At 37.0% G+C, this 16865-nt stretch overlaps 1 protein-coding gene across 1 annotated transcript; it reads left to right on the top strand.

Moving 5' to 3' along the window:
• Positions 1–12339: 12339 nt before the first annotated feature.
• Positions 12340–16668, top strand: LOC115877183 (TPPP family protein CG45057-like). Its single transcript, XM_030893343.1, has 3 exons — positions 12340–12648; positions 12711–12840; positions 16339–16668. Exons 1-3 carry the CDS (start codon positions 12479–12481, stop codon positions 16516–16518), a joined length of 480 nt encoding a protein of 159 aa, XP_030749203.1. The 5' UTR covers positions 12340–12478; the 3' UTR covers positions 16519–16668.
• Positions 16669–16865: the final 197 nt, after the last annotated feature.

A 16865-nucleotide genomic window follows, 5' to 3' on the forward strand; every position in this document is an offset into this window, starting at 1 on the left:
GGTGATAGTTCAACGTTACGTCATCATTATGCATTTTAGAGCTTGTCTAAGATCAGTTCATATTGTTAAGAAAATTTTAAGTGCGTTCTGAAATTATTAATTAAATGAGTTCCGTTTTTATTAAATTTATGTAGGTATGTTAGGATTTTTTCATTTTTGCCAGTTTCTTAGTTCTTAGCTTGGTATACCCTGAGCTCTATACAATATTTGACATTTTCGCATATTTATGTTTTATTTGAAATTGTAACATGCTGTTCATAACGACAATCTGACTCGAAATAGCAAGTGTGTGGCCCAATGTGGATTTTTTTTTTAAAAATGCCTTTTCCAAATATGCTAATGAGCCACCCTTTTGTTTCATTTGAAAAAGTTGAGATATGATTAAAAAACGATTTGGGCATCTTTTAACCGGCCAGGACACAAGACACAAAAAACATTAGATGATCAAATCTATTTTTAAGGCTTCCTGATTAAAAATTAGTGTGATCTAGATTGAAATTTAAAATACGATATTTTTTTTGTAAACGAAAATGTCAAAAGTTGACATATGATATGTCATTCTATTGAGAGTGTCATTTTCTATCGAACAAAATAAAAATATACCGAGGGTGCTATTTAAAAATCAAAACTTGTAGTCATTTCTGGTGAAACAGGAAGTGACCAAAAACAATTGAATACGTCAATCAATCCTAATTTATGTCATATACTAACATACCAACTCTCGTTTTTTTATCTGAAAAAATAAAAAAGTTATAGGGGGTGAGCCACTTTTGAGACGTTTATAGCATATTTATGTTCATAGCGCAATCAAATTTTAATTTTGACATTGATCGATGTCCGTCAATAAAATTATAACTTTATAACCTCAATCAAATGACAATGATTAATAACTAAAGGCAAATTTTAACAGGGATCAATGTCCGTCAATAAAATTATAACCTCAAATCCATGCCCCAAATCAAATGACAATTATATTACGAAAAACAATGTGCAGTAATAAGGCAGTAATCAAAAGCGGTAATGTAGAGTAATAACAACTAAGAAAGTGCCACGAGCGTCACAGAAAAACGATCGTCGTCTCCCTTGATTATAATCAAGGGCGCTGCGCCAGTACAAGACAAACGATGCCTAAACGATGACGCGTGTTGTACTTTTTTAGTTGGTTCGTACTCTACCGCAATGCAGTAAAGACATCACCAATCTCTTTCATCTGGTTGTTGACTGAAAGAAAGAGTACAACAATATGTGACGTAACGTTGAACGATCATTGAACAGTCTATTATCATCAGCAAATTAAAACTATTAGTTCTAATCATCTGCTGATGATTCTTTCTTTTTAAATGCCCTACTGCAAAAAGTAATTCAACAATCCTTACAAATTGTTTCCTAGTAGGCCAGTAAGCGAGTATAAAAATAGGGTATTACCATGGTATTACCTCCGAATTCTTGACACCCGCACCGATTGACGTGAAATTTTAACAGTGAATAGAGATATACGTATAAAACAAAAGTTACATAGTAGCGATGTGTGCTTTCACCCTGGGGGTGAGTGCCACCCCTTCTCGGGGGTGAGTGCCACCCCTTCTCGGGGGTGAAAAATAAATCATCTATTTTAATTACAAAAATCAATAAGAATTCGACGCAAAAAATGTTCTATAACATTTTTTCAGAAAATTAATATTTTCCGAGTTATTTAGGATTGAAAATGTTGATTTTTCATCTAAAAACTGCATATTTTTTCTGCCATTTTTTATAAATAGCTCGAAAATCTTGCGTTTTTCTCAAAAAACTCTTCATTTTCACGAGATTTTTGGGTTTCAAGGGCTCAAAGAAGGTGGCTCTTACACTCAAGTCAAACTAAAAAACGTAATATCTACGAAATAAAGAGATCTACAGAAAAATTGAAAGAGAGCAAAAATATTGCAAAAAAAGACCTTCAATTTTACCCTTTTGCATTTTTTACGTATCTTGCTTAGTTTTGGGATATGTAAAAAAAAAATAAAAAATAAAAAATTTGCATTATTTTCAACTTTTTTCCAAATTTAGGCATTCTAAACCGCTCGAACTTGCAGAGCCCATTATTGTTAGTACCTAAATATAGCCAACTGTACATGTATTATGCTTAGTTTTTATTTTTATGATTTTAGTCAGGTTTTATTGTTAATTTTTTTCTGAAATAATGAGGTGACCATTTTATTTTTATCATAACTCGGCGAGTTTTTGAGCTACGAACCTTTTTAAAAAAGCATTTAATAGGTCTTTTCAAGCAAATAGGTTTTTCACTTTAAAAACTATGTCATATTCATTTTCTTCGAAAAATGTGTTCTTTCGCCATTATTTTACGATAAAATGTTGAAATATAGTTTTCGAAAAATAAAAAATCATCTTTACAGAGTGATACCCTTGATTATGTATAAATATAAACAAGGGTGATACCTATTGTTACAGCTACGATAATCAACAAAAAATGGATCATTTATGCCCACTTGCACCGTTTGTATAAACTTTGTTTAAAGGCTAAACAGTGATTAACTATACATATTTTATTATAGTTAATCACTGTTTAGCCTTTAAACAAAGTTTATACAAACGGTGCGTATTGTTAAACTTTAAAAAGTGGGTATTAGTTATTCCAAAAGCTTCATTTTTGCTTTATATGAGTTTTGCGATAAAACGCAAGGTTTTCGAGTTATTTATAAAAAATAGCAGAAAAATATGCGGTTTTTAGACAAAAAATCAACATTTTGAATCCTAAATAACTCGGAAAATATGAATTCTCGAGAAGGGGTGGCACTCACCCCCAGGGTGAAAGCACTCATCGCTACTATGTAACTTTTGTTTCTTACATATTGTTGCGGACCCGTGTGGACTCGACCTAACCTAACTATATGTCACAAGAATAGATCACAGAATAGATATCATTGTTGATATCTATTCTGTGTATATGTCCCGCCCTCAGATGACCTTAACATCGCATTAAAGAATAGACACAGTAATGATTCAGTCGTTCGAGAAAAATCGAGTCCCACTGGAATGGACTAGTACATACGAGAACATTCGAAAACCTTCTCTACGCACCTAACGATCTATGGACTATTCTAGAGTTCTTTACCTGTCGGTATAAAAAGCCGGCGGCTGTGGCTCTACAGGGGGCAGTTATAAATATACCAGTGCAGTTGACGCGCTAAAATTCAAAATAAATTCTTAGTTATAAATCGTTTGTAAATAGTTCTATAAGTCTTTTATCGTTATTGTTTTTGGTAATTAGTGTTAAATAAATAGTGTTTAAATAAATTGTGACTTTCTATCCACACGGAACCGACGAAAAACGTAACAATTGGTGTCAAGTGTGGCGTGTGTGATAGATTAGAAGAATAAAAAGACTGACCATGGCTCTGAAAAAATTGTTGAAAGACTTGAAAGTGTCCGAGCTGAAATGCATATTGGAAGAGAGAGTGCGAAACAGATGGAAAGAAAAGCATTTTGCAAGCTAGACTGAGAGACGTTTTGGTGGAGGAAGGTGAGGATCCTGACACATTTTGCTTTGAGTTGGAAGGTGACCTTGACTCGTACCTACACAAATTAGACGACAACTTGAACAATTTGAATAGTAAAATGACAGAGAATTCTAAAAAATTAGACGACAACTTGAACAATTTGAATAGTAAAATAATTGACTTGGAAGTTAATTTAGAAGAGAAAATCAGTGATAAAATTAATATTTTAGAAGATAAGATCGCAGAAAATTCTAAAGACATACAGGCCAGCTTTAATAATAGAAAGAAATTGCTTTATTGTCATAAAAAATTTTACAATTTTGTTGACAAAGCTTAAAAAAAAAAGAATATAAAAAACATACAAAACTTCACTTAACAATAGAAAAACATATAAAACTAACAGCAAACATACAAAACTAAAACAATACTTTATACAATTATAGAAATTGTACATTGTCAAAAATTTATTTAATTAAATATAAATAAAATATAAACATACATGTAAATAAACAACTGTATATAATGTCAATACTAAATTTAAATGGATAGAAAACAAAATCATTTCTTAAATTTAGTGAATGTGTGTTAAATTTAGAACCCTAGATATTAATAAAAAAATCGTTAACCGCGTAAAAGGCTTTCTCCAGTAAGTATGATCTCAAGGCTCTGCGAAATGCAGGAAAGGATGAAATGGAATTAATTTCAGATGGCAGATGATAGTGCATTTTTTTTTGCATTGTACAATTGGGAACTCTTTACTAACTCAGAGTGAGGGGTTGGCAGATACATGTTATGCTCTGCGTTCCTAATTGGATAGCCATGAACTGGCTCTAGAGAAATACTCGATACGTGCTTGCGAACTAGGCAGACGGATTCGAGTATGAATAGGGAAGGAAGAGTTAATATTTTATATCTTCTAAACAAGTCCCGGCAGTGAGCACAACTGGTTAGCCTCAGTGAATATCGCACAGCTCTCTTTTGTAATTTGAAGATACGCTCAAATTGAGTCGCACAACACGCACCCCAGAATGGAAGTGCGTATCGGAGATGCGACTCATAAAGGGCATAATAGACTGTCCTAGATGTTGACAAATTAAGCACATTAGCAACTGATCTAAGTGCGAAACAGGCAGAACTTAATTTTTTAGCTAAAGCATCGATTGCAAATCCCATTTTAAATAGTTGTCCACAACAAGGCCTAAAAATTTCACAGAATCAACGACGTCAATGGTGGTATTATCAAGTTGAAAAGGTAGCAACGTACTTTTATATGATAAGACTTTAGTTTTAGAGACGTTGAGACACAGATAATTAGAATCGCACCATGTTTTTATGTTGATTAAGTCACTGGAAATGGTTCTATGAAGTGCCGTGGTGTCCGGGCTGCTCCATGTGAAACAAGTATCATCCGCGAAGAGACAGATTTTACCACTGATGTCCAGACTAGCAATATCGTTGATAAACAACAGAAACAAAATAGGACCTAGCACTGAGCCCTGAGGTACTCCGCATTCTATTGGCTTGCAAGAAGACACAGTCTTATCAACCCTCACACGCTGGTTTCTGTTGTTAAGGTAGGACTTAAACCATTCAAGAGGCGTTCCCCTGATACCATAGTACTGCAATTTGTTAGTAGGATGTTATGATTAACACAATCGAAAGCTTTCGAGAAATCACAGAAAATTGTTGCTGTAACGAGACGGTTGTTCAGACTGGAGTATACATTATTAAACAGCGAAAAACATAGCGTCATTTGTACATTTGTTACTCAAGAACCCAAACTGAAAGGGGGTGAGTATTTTGTATTTTAGAAGAAATGATACAAGCCTTTTTTAACCAGTCTCTCCATGATCTTCGATAACGTGGGAAGGAGTGCAATTGGACGATAGTTGGAAGCTTGTTTTATCACCTCCTTTATGCAAGAATAATTATCGCCGACTTAAGGCAATTTGGAAAAGCACCATCTTCAAATGACATATTAATTAAGGCTGAAAGATGGTTTAATGTACATTCCGGCATACTAGAGAACATTTTAAGAGTAAGTCCGTCAGTCCCTGCTGAAGATTTATTTTAATATCATTTAATGTATTGCGAAGCTCTGCCAACCCCACAGGCGTAAGGAAGAAACTGTGCAAATTAACATTATAGTCAGAGAGAAATGATAGAGGATCCAGGGAGGGTGAGATAGTATTCACTATATTCTTCGCCACATTTACAAAGTAATTGTTTAGGTCCTCAGGTGAAGTTGAGGTTATGTTGGACGAAGAAACCTTACTCCTCAAGTCATTCACAATCGACCATGTTTCTTTGGCAATATTACCGGACTCAGTCAACCTCCTATTGTAATAGATGTCCTTGGCGGCTTTTATAGTCTTATGGTAAATTTTCCTGTAAAGTTTCACGTACTCGTGACACTATCCGAGAATTTTTTTAGGTGAGATAAAGAGCGCATGTTTTTTGCAGATGTACGTAGGCCCTTAATAGTCCAGGGTTTATGATGTTTAATTTTGACAGGCCTGAGAGGAAAGGCTTTGGATGCCAGACCAGATAATGTTTGTGTAAATCTGGAAACTTCAGTGTCTACATCACCAGAGATGACATGCCAATCTGTTGTTAGACAAAGCTGCTTAAAATTTATAAAGTTTTTTTCCGAAAAAATACGTCCTAATTTACGAAAAGTGTTTCTACTCTCGGATTTTATGGAAAATTTTGTTAATACTCCTTCATGATCAGAGAAGCCTGAGTTCAACACAGTACAGTCAACCAATTCTGGATCAAAGGATGACACGACATAGTCTATAGTACTAGAACAAGTTCTAGTGATTCTTGTTGGTGCATTAACATGCATTACTACACCAAAAGTCTCGAAGATAGACTGGAGAGATACCCGAGCATCACACACACTGGAGAAGTAATATTAAGGTCACCACACAAGATCAACCTGCTATTCACAGGCAGGGACTCTAGCAAACTCAGTAATTTCTGAAAGAACATATGCATATCTGCGTCAGGTGTTCTATAAATACAAACAATATAGAGGTCATAAGCAATGTGGTAGATGATAGAAAATTCAAACATTTTCTCGGCTAATAAGTGATCAAATTTTGTTATTGCCGTAAGGTTTTTGTTGGTAGACATTATCATAGTACCTCCATGAGATAAATTACTTCTATTAAATCTAGCTATTGTTGTGTAATTTTTCACAAACACGGGCTCATCGGTATTTAACCAATGTTCCGTTATGGCAATGATTTCAGGAAATTTGAGCTGTTCCAATAAAAGAAATAATTCATCTGTTTTGTGTCTTAAGGACTGAACATTGATAAGAAAAATACCTAGCTTGCTATCGTCCGATTTATCAGAGGGTGCTTGATCCTCTGTTCGCGTCAAATGAATTAAAAATTTTTATTTTTAGATGGAGAGCCACTGGAAAAATACTTGCTGTGGCTTTCCCTAGACTTCTGAAGGTGAAATAGCTTCTCTGATGAGAAAAAGGTCCTGAAGGCGGAGAGATCTGCCTCAACCTCAGCCACGCCAATGCCATACGCGTCGTGGAAGCGATAAAACAACTTGCGCAGGGAGTCCATGTCGCATGGGAGACCTTCCGATGCTAGCGCCAACTTGATGCTGGTGTTGGTGTGTCCCTCAAAACACGCACTGGGGGGTTGGTCATGGAGGTACGCAAGGAATAGCCTGACAGCTTTCAATATCGAAGGGTCCCTTAGTCTCGCCAACAAATAACGTCCATTGGCCGTGTCCGATTCACGCGATAACCGCACAATAGGTGGAGTCATTGGGTCCAAACTCAGCACCTCACCTTCCCTTGGATGCTTATTGATAATATTTTTCGCCTCCTGCTGCCCAAAGGACTTACTCGCAGCTATAGCCTCCCTGTCTGAACCAATTTTAACGTATTTGACCTCCTTGGCTAGATCTGTAGGTAAATTGGAAGATTGTGGAAGGCTTCGTTTCTCCAAAGTGGAAATCTTAGGCTGTTGAAATCCCATGGCAGAAGATCTTGATTTTTGCGGCGATACCTCCGAGGGAGTCAAAGATGGTTGGACATTGCTATTGACTACTTCAATTCCTGGGGGCCACATACTTATATCAAGCAGCCGCTCTAGGTGCCTTATATTCTGCACTCCAACTTTGAATTTTGAGAGTGAACTGTCCTCACTATTAAGCATAGGAAAGCAACGAATAAAGTCCGAAGTTCCAAGTTTATCCTTGATATAGTGAGCCAGTTGGTTTGCCGTAAAGGGAGATGGGATATTGGACACAACGACATAATGCCAGGCTTTTCTAATGGAGGGTTTGTGAGGTGGGGGAGTACTGACTTTAGAAGAAGTGACACCCACTGAGGCTTGGCAATCTGTCTGAGTCGAAGTTGACTTTTTTATTGCTGGTGGGCTACTCCTATTATTTTGCTTGCCTTGGGCAGCAAACTTTTCTATTGTGGTTGCCATCTGATTTACGCTCCTACGCAGCTCACTGACTTCCTTCAAAAGATCTACCTTTGAAGAGTCATGAACCTGGACCCTAACAGACTCATCCTGAAAGTCCATAAAAATGGATGATAGGTTGAGTATTTCTTGTTTTATTTCACTGATCGAATGAAATAAAGATTGTTGACCATTTTCCGAAATTTTGGAGTGGTGGCAGTGAATATCATCCATTTTTTTGTATAAAGACTTCCATTTGGAGTCATGATAACTCAATATGTCATAGATTTCAGTTATGACTGGAAGCAGGTCGTTGTTCCTTTTTAAACAGGTTCCCAGACCTTCAACAGTTTCTAGAGGGATCTGTGATTTCTGAAGCTGTGAAACTTTGTCATGGAGATACTTCATCGTGGGAGAATCACAAACATTGCAGAAAAACCTAATATTTTTGAACTTTTGCTGGTGGATCACTTTTGTGGTTGTCTTGTCCAGCCCAGTACAGGTCATACAAAAGTTGCGGCGGCACTCCCCACTACAACGAAGTCTATATTTTCCTTTTCCGAGATGGTTTTTGGCACGAATCACACTTAAAATCTGCCATTTGGAAGTGTAAAGGAACAGCAAAATCGGAAAATATTAAATTAAACAAGACAGTATAGTTCAATAATAAAAAAGAGTGTCAATGTCAACGAAGCTAGGTCACGTTTAAAAAATATCTATATAAAAATAATTATATAAAATAAAGCAGAAACGCACGTTCAGCGAAAACTAGCGAACTGAAGCGGGTCGGGTCAAGACCGAATAACAACACACGACAAATCCAAACAAAACAAAACAAAACAAACGTTCAATACCGGCGGTCCACAAACGAAACGAAAGCACGACCGTCTCGTATGACTGTTCGATATGAACTGAATAAAATACTTAATTTAGAAGAAAATATAACAGAAAATTCCAGGGAATTAGAAGAAAAGATTATAGAGAATTCTACGGAGCTACAAGACAAGCACTTCTCCTAGCCCACCCAACGCACTTGGTGGATGCTTTAGCACGTGCCCTAGAATTTGAGGCCGCGAAACAAAGTTCTAGGTCTTTAAGAAGAGTACGGGCCATCGACGAATGTTCCGACGAATCCGTGGAAGGGATTGTTCGGAAGGTAATGGACCAGTACATGGGCAAGAAGGGACTGATTCATTGCTGGAACTGCGGACAGGTAGGACACGTGCGAAGCCGTTGTAAGGAGAAGAACGAAGAACCGGCTTCGTCGAGGTCGGAAAACTACTAAGGGTCGAAATGAAGGGGCACACGTCGACCTGTACCCAACATGCCCCAACGAAAACTGCTCGAGTCGCCTCGCTACAACACAAATTCAACAGCATGTTTGTGGATGGTTTTGTTGATGGAGAGTTCCGGACTATGCTGTTGGATACAGGAGCGACGAAAACTATTATCAGACCGGACATTCTTAAAACATCGAAGAAGGTTAAAACAACACAATGGCGACTACGTACTGCTACGGGGGGCTCTGCTGCTGTCCATGGAGAAGTAAACCTTAATTTTGTTATTGGGAGCACCAGTTTTGAACATCCAGTGGTAGTAGCAGATATCGAAGATGAACTTATTCTCGGAATGGACATCATGGCCACTAGAGGTTTTGAACTAAACTTCAAACAGGGAATTTTGAAAATAAATGAAGAAGAAGTGGTTCTACATCGAAAATGTGAGGAGACGCTTCGCGTGGTGGTAGCAGAAGATGTTTCGATCCCTGAGCGCTGTGAGATATTTTTGGATGGTTGCCTGGAAGATAAAATGAATAATGGGAGTATTATTCTGTTGGAGCCAAGGAACCATGACAGCGAAATAGGACGGGGGATCGCTGTTGGAAAAGCCCTGCTACGAGCGAAGAAAACTGTACCGGCGAGAGTAATGAACACAAATTATTATTCTGTATCCTTGAAGAAGGGAACCCTTTTAGGGTACTGTTGTTCGGCTCCTCAGTCATTCGAAGCGTGGAAGCCTCCAAGTTTCGACTTCAAAAATTCCGGACAAAATGGTGAAGGAGTTAGTAAACGTTAAAGGATTATCTCCCGAAAATAGAAGAAAATTGAGAAACCTGATAATCAAGTATCAAGATGTGTTTGATAAAGGAGAAGCAGGACAGAGAGGTCGTACCAATTTAGTACAACACAAAATTGATACCGGAGATGCACGACCAATCAAACAAAATCCGAGAAGACTTCCGCTCGCCAAACGTGAAGAAGCTGATAAAATCCTTCGAGAAATGAAAGAAGAGGGTGTCATCGAACCATCTAACAGCCCGTGGACATCGCCGGTAGTACTAGTAAAGAAGAAAGACGGTACCACCAGGTTCTGTGTTGATTATCGGCAGCTCAATAATGTTACCAAGAAGGATAGTTATCCCCTGCCGAGGATAGACGATACTCTAGACACGCTGGCGGGGTCAACGATATTCTCTACGTTAGATCTGAAGAGTGGATATTGGCAAGTCGACATGGCGCCGAAAGACAGAGAGAAGACAGCGTTCTCGGTGGGCACCGGACTGTGGCAATTTACCGTCATGCCTTTTGGATTGTGCAACGCGCCAGCTACCTTTGAGAGACTAATGGAGTCTGTGTTAAAGGGTCTATCCTGGACTACCTGTTTAGTGTACCTGGATGACATCATAGTGGTTGGGAAATCCTTTGACGATCATCTGAAGAATTTGGAAGAAGTTTTCAAGCGACTAGGGAGCTCTGGTTTGAAACTTGGGACATGTAGTCTCCTCCCAAGGAGTTGCGGTAGATCTACAGAAGACCAAGACAGTGGAAGAGTGGCCAATACCTAAAGATAAACATGAACTACGAAGCTTTTTGGGACTATGCACATATTATCGCCGCTATGTACAGGGTTTCGCCACCATCGCAAAACCATTGACCAGACTTACCGAAGGCGAGAGGCGTTTCTCTTGGGACTCAGATTCTGACGAGGCATTCCGAAAATTGAAGAAGGACCTGACTAGTGCGCCCATACTTAGCTACCCTCTTGGCAACGGAAACTTTATATTGGATATCGACGCTAGCAATGTTGCGTTAGGCGCTATTCTGTCTCAGATCCAGGATGGTCAAGAAAAAGTCATTGGATATTTTAGTAAGACCTTGTGAAAACTGGAAAGGAACTACTGTGTAACCAGACGAGAATTACTAGCAGTAGTTAAAGCAGTGGAACACTTCTACAAGTATCTCTATGGAAGAAAGTTCTTGTTAAGAACAGACCATGCTGCTTTGAAATGGCTGTTGCAGTTTAAGAATCCTGAAGGGCAGATAGCTAGATTGAACGATTACAAGAATTTGACTTCGACACAGAACATCGAGCTGGAGCAATCCATCGAAATGCCGACGCACTTTACAGAAGACCTTGCGCTAAGGACTGTAAGCATTGTTCCCGAGCAGAAGAGAAAGAAGTGAAACTCCTAAGAACAACTGTGGTTAATGATAGTTGGCAACCCGAAGATCTTGCAAATGACCAAACCAGTGACCCAGAATTAGGTTTAGTAATTAACTGGAAAACCCCAGGCCAAAGACCAACGTGGGAAGAAGTTTGCAGATATTCGCCGAACGTAAAGTCGTACTGGGCCCAGTGGAATTCCTTGGTAATAGATAACGGACTACTTCGCCGTGTGATCGAGAGACCGGAGGGACAAGAAGAGAGAAGGCAGATCGTCATTCCAAAGAAGAGGGTCCCAACGTCTGTGAAGTCCTGAACATCCGCAAGACCAGGACGACTGCTCTACATCCACAATCCGATGGGATGGTTGAACGCATGAACAGAACTATCAACCGTTATCTGGCCAAAGTAGTCTCTGACCACCAAAGAGACTGGGACAAATTTCTTCACCTGTTCCTGTTGGCCTACCGTTCATACGCACCTAACGATCTATGGACTATTCTAGAGTTCTTTACCTGTCGGTATAAAAGCCGGCGGCTGTGGCCTACAGGGGGCAGTTATAAATATACAGTTGACGCGCTAAAATTCAAAATAAATTCTTAGTTATAAATCGTTTGTAAATAGTTCTATAAGTCTTTTATCGTTATTGTTTTTATTAATTAGTGTTAAATAAATAGTGTTTAAATAAATTGTGACTTTCTATCCACACGGAACCGACGAAAAACTTAACAATATACTATTCATTGTTAAAATTTCACGTTAATCGGTGCAGGTGTTCAGAATTTGGACCCTAAAACTCTCGCTTCCTGGCCTATAGCGTTTATGATTATTTTTCCTGGACTAACCATAAGTGTACGCATGAAGCAATATAACACAGTAGAAAAATAAATGTAGATTAAATAAAACTGATCAAATAAATGTTGCTACGGCAACTTTGAAAAACACAAACGCTCGAACAACGTAGATATTAGGGTAGAAATTCACTTTTCAGGTAGCCGCAGGTAGCCATAAGTCAGAGTAAAACGTCTCATTTACGTATTCGCATCATTTTCATTCATCATTGGAAATACTAAATTATCTGTGTAAATAAACAAAATGGCCATAAAACTCGATCAGCAATTCATTAATTTTGCAAAGTTTGGGGATACGAAAGCCGACGGAAAAACTATCACTTTAACGCAAATCGATAAATGGTTCAAACAGGCTCAAGTGTTCGATAAAAAATTAACTCAAACCGATACTGGAATAACTTTTAATAAATTCAAGTAAACAGTGGTTATCCTTAATTGGTACATAAGTAAAGAAATATAACATTATAACATTTTAGGTCTAAAACTATCAATTTCCAAAATTTCAACGCTTTTATCGAAGATTTGGCCGGTCAGAAGAAAATGACGCCTGATGAAATTAAAGACAAACTGATGGAGTGTGGACCTCCCGGAACTACTAAAACAACGGTACGTTTAATCTCAGACGCATATATAATAAATTTATAGGCGAATTACATTAGAGATGGGTAACTTGGCAATAAATGCTGGAAAGCTAATTATTGATTTAATAGGTTCGTTCGTAATAGAATCGCTCCTTGGCTCAGGAGGGCCAAGAGATAGTAAAATTCTTGGAATGTTTTCAAATTTTCGCGTATAGTTCCGAAACGTTCCGTTCTAGCGAATATTTCCAGTTACTAGTAACAGAAGTTTGTGAAAATTTACACAGAAAAATTAAATATTTTAATAAGCTATGTAAAATTGCCACGATAGTCCTGAGTCACAAATGGACCCACGCTCATCGTTCATCGTGGTAATTTTACATTTTCTTTTTTATAGTGTATGATGTAAAAACTGATTAGTCTATTATCTGATTATATGCCTATGAAGTTAATCCAAACTAATGGTTTTTTTATTAACGTTTTTAACTCAATTCAGAACAAAAATACTTTTGTCTTCTGTAAGACTATATTTATCATTTAATATCTTTGACTATATACACAGAAAGGTCCACAGACTTCGAGACAGGAAAAATCAAGTCCATTTAGCGTGTGTCGCAACTGTTACACCTTAAAAAATTAGTTTTGACATTAATGTATAGCCAATTGCATGGCGATATTTAAGATCTTCTTAGCTTAAGTCGAGTTATAACTGTGACTTTTTCTTTAAAAACATAATTAATATGAAACTAAGAGAATAGTGCCCCTATTCATTTATTTATGTTTTTTTATAGCAACTGCAGCGACTATGAAAAAAGCTGTATGGTTTTCATAGAAAATAAGGGCACCTGTTGTTCATTTGAGAATGTTATAAATCGCTAAAAGAGCTTTCAAATCTCTTGGATTTCTATTAATATTAAATAAATTTTATTAAAAATTGAACTAAAATTGTTAGTATCATTAAAAACAATTCAAATTCAAAAATTGTATCAGTCAAATTCCCTCATTTAGGGTGAATATTAAAGTAAATATAAATGCAGCTCATTCTAAGCTCTACTTATCTTTAAGAAAAATTTAAAACATTGGTGGCAATTGGGCCTTAATGCTATTTCGAATGAATAATAGTATTAATATAATGTACATTAAGTAGAAATAAAATGTACATTATAATAATAATAAATTTTATAGCATAGTGTGTATTAAAACTACTAAAACACTTTTAAATTGGTATTATATTAACAACTTTTGTTTTTTTAATCGAAAAAAAAATTTTCAATCAAAATATTTGTGGTCGTGAAAAGGAAATTTGTTTTTCCATGTTTGTCAAGGTAAGTAATGGGTAAACGCTAAAAAAACAGGATAATGAAATTTTAAAAATTACAAAAATTGTTCAAAAATGCCTCCCTCTTGCATTAAACAATAACCCAAACGATCATAAAATCCCCTCTCCTCACATTGGATAACATATCAGGGGTGACAGTGTCAAAGGCATTAAATATTTTCTGCCTTAACTGCTCCAAGTTTTGAATTTCTTCATGGCCGTAAATTTTAGATTTTATGTACCCCTATAAAAAGAAATCATTCACCGAGAGGTCAGGTGACCTTGGCGGTCACAAAATGGTTCCATGCCCACTAATTAGTCAATTGCCAAAAGTATTGTTTAAATATTCTTGCACAATACGTCCATTGTGCGCTGGACATCCATCTTGTTGCCACCAAATATCACCAAATCTCTCGCCAAATTGTCGTCGAATCGCCGGTACAATTTGTTGTTGCAATAAATCCAAATATTTCGCAGTATTTAAATTGCCCTCAATAAAAAATGGTCCAATAACGTGTTCCCTACAATACCCGTCCAAACATTTAGTTTTTGTGGATATTGGGTTCGCACATTATAAAACCTATGCAAATTTTCTCTTGACCAATATCGCACGTGCGTGGAGTTTTGCCGATTTAATGAGGAAAAGGACGACTCATCAGTAAAAACAATTCTCCTAAAACAATTTTCGTCAAGATTTACCTTTTCCATAATTATTTCGCAAAACTCCATACTGCGAAATTGATCGTCGGGGAAAATTTCTAGCTTTTCTTGAACGATAACCATATTTTTTGAGGACCCTTTTAACTGTTGTTGTACCTGAATTTACTGCTTCAGCAACTTGTACACAGCTCCTATTTGGATTTTCCTCAACTGCAGCGCATATTAAGACTTCTATTTCCTCACGAGAATTATCTTCAATTTTTGGTTTCTTATGCATGTGGGGAGTAACCAAGTAGTGATGCTATTTCTTATAGTTCTTACTTCTTTTCTCCTTTGAAGTTTCGAAAATGTTTACCTAAATGTTTAAATGTTTTAAATTACTGAGGTTTAAATATGTTATATTTTTTATTTAGTATAATGCTGTTCAATGTATTAGTTTGGTTGGATATTTTATGTTTGGACGGTTCCTTAGAAGTGTAGTACCGAAATTTCTCGTACCGAAAAACAGCTCCGGACATTCTAATGCGCGATTTTCACTATATACGTAACGTCACCGAATGGACAACATGGCGTAAATGGAAGGTGGACGTTAGTGATAGTGTAAATCATGTGTAAATATGGAAATTTAATATTTACAGTGAGGTTAAGGGTTGACGGTACGGCAATGACTAAAGAATCCAAGGACAAATAACACCCGACAGCAAATTGTGACGCTGGCATCAAACAGTGCCGTGGCACATATTTTTCTTAACCTAGCTGTTTGAAGCAATATTTATATTTTTTGATAATTGTTTTGACTACGCCTATGGTGTATCATCCTAACTAATTACGAAAAAAACGTACTAAAATGTTAACAAAAGATACAAAACTAGTATCGACGTATAGCACATATCAAGTACATATAGATGTTAATTGAAATTGAAGAATAATTATCGAATTCAATAAGAAAACGCTAAAAAGTTGGAGTGGACTGTTTATTTACCTATGAAACGTAACTCCTGGCTCTTTCTTGTCGCTGTGGCTTTTACACTTGAAAGCTACACAATTCACCATTGTAACAAAGTTTATACAAAGTTCACTACACACAACAAACTATTAAAAATCGCTAAAATTGTCGCTGGTGACTGGATGATGACTCACTGTTTGGCATCAAACGAATGGCGTCTAACGTCACAAATTCTACTACAGCCCGTACAGGGGCGTTACATGTCCTTATATTCTTTAGTCATTGCGGTACGGTAACGTGACGGTGACGTTACGTATAGTGAGAATCGCGCATGATTCTCATTAGGGCTTGAGTCAGGATCAGCTACGCGACACGTAGCAGCGCTGAAAAGTGTAGTAACACTGATGGAAGTTGGAAATGTAAAACTGTAGCGCAGAGCATGTGAGAATACTCTCAATTATACTATTAAATCTAGCCGTATTTTGCAGTGCAACGTAGCGTCGCGTAGCCTAGCCAAGAGTAGCGCAAGTGAGAATCGACCTTCACACAAAAGGAGAAAATTGTTATCTTTGTAAGTACATATTATTTTTCTGTTATTTCAGATTGCAGTAAAAACGGGTGCCGTGGATCGTTTGACAGACACCTCAAAATATACAGGAGCCCACAAAGAACGGTTTGACGAAAGTGGAAAAGGGAAGGGTAAAGAAGGGCGTGAGAACATAGCCGATGATAGTGGCTATGTGGGTGGATATAAAAACAAAGATACCTATGATAGCAAGTAAAACTCAGAAACGGATACTATTCAGTTTGCTGTGACAAGAGCACTACTTTGAGAAACGCACAAAGTGTAGGAGAAAAATAATTACTCATTCGCCATGAAACTTAGCACTTTATAAAGCACTTTCAGTATAAATATAAGATTTGTTCCTTCATCTGAATCTTGTTTTTTTAACAAAACAGAAGGGTGCTTTTTTTAAACTGGAACCACTTATAAAAAAATGAAAATTCCAGTATATAGAAGTCTCCCTAAACACAACATCATAAAAATTTATCTGCGGAAATGCATCATTTTCTTTTTTCCGGCAGTAGAATAATTAAAATCAGTTACATGAAAACATGTTCCTGCTGA

Source organism: Sitophilus oryzae, unplaced genomic scaffold (genome assembly GCF_002938485.1).
Source record: "Sitophilus oryzae breed Bouriz unplaced genomic scaffold, Soryzae_2.0 scaffold_1442_pilon_pilon, whole genome shotgun sequence".
Classification (NCBI taxonomy): Eukaryota; Metazoa; Arthropoda; class Insecta; order Coleoptera; family Curculionidae; genus Sitophilus; species Sitophilus oryzae.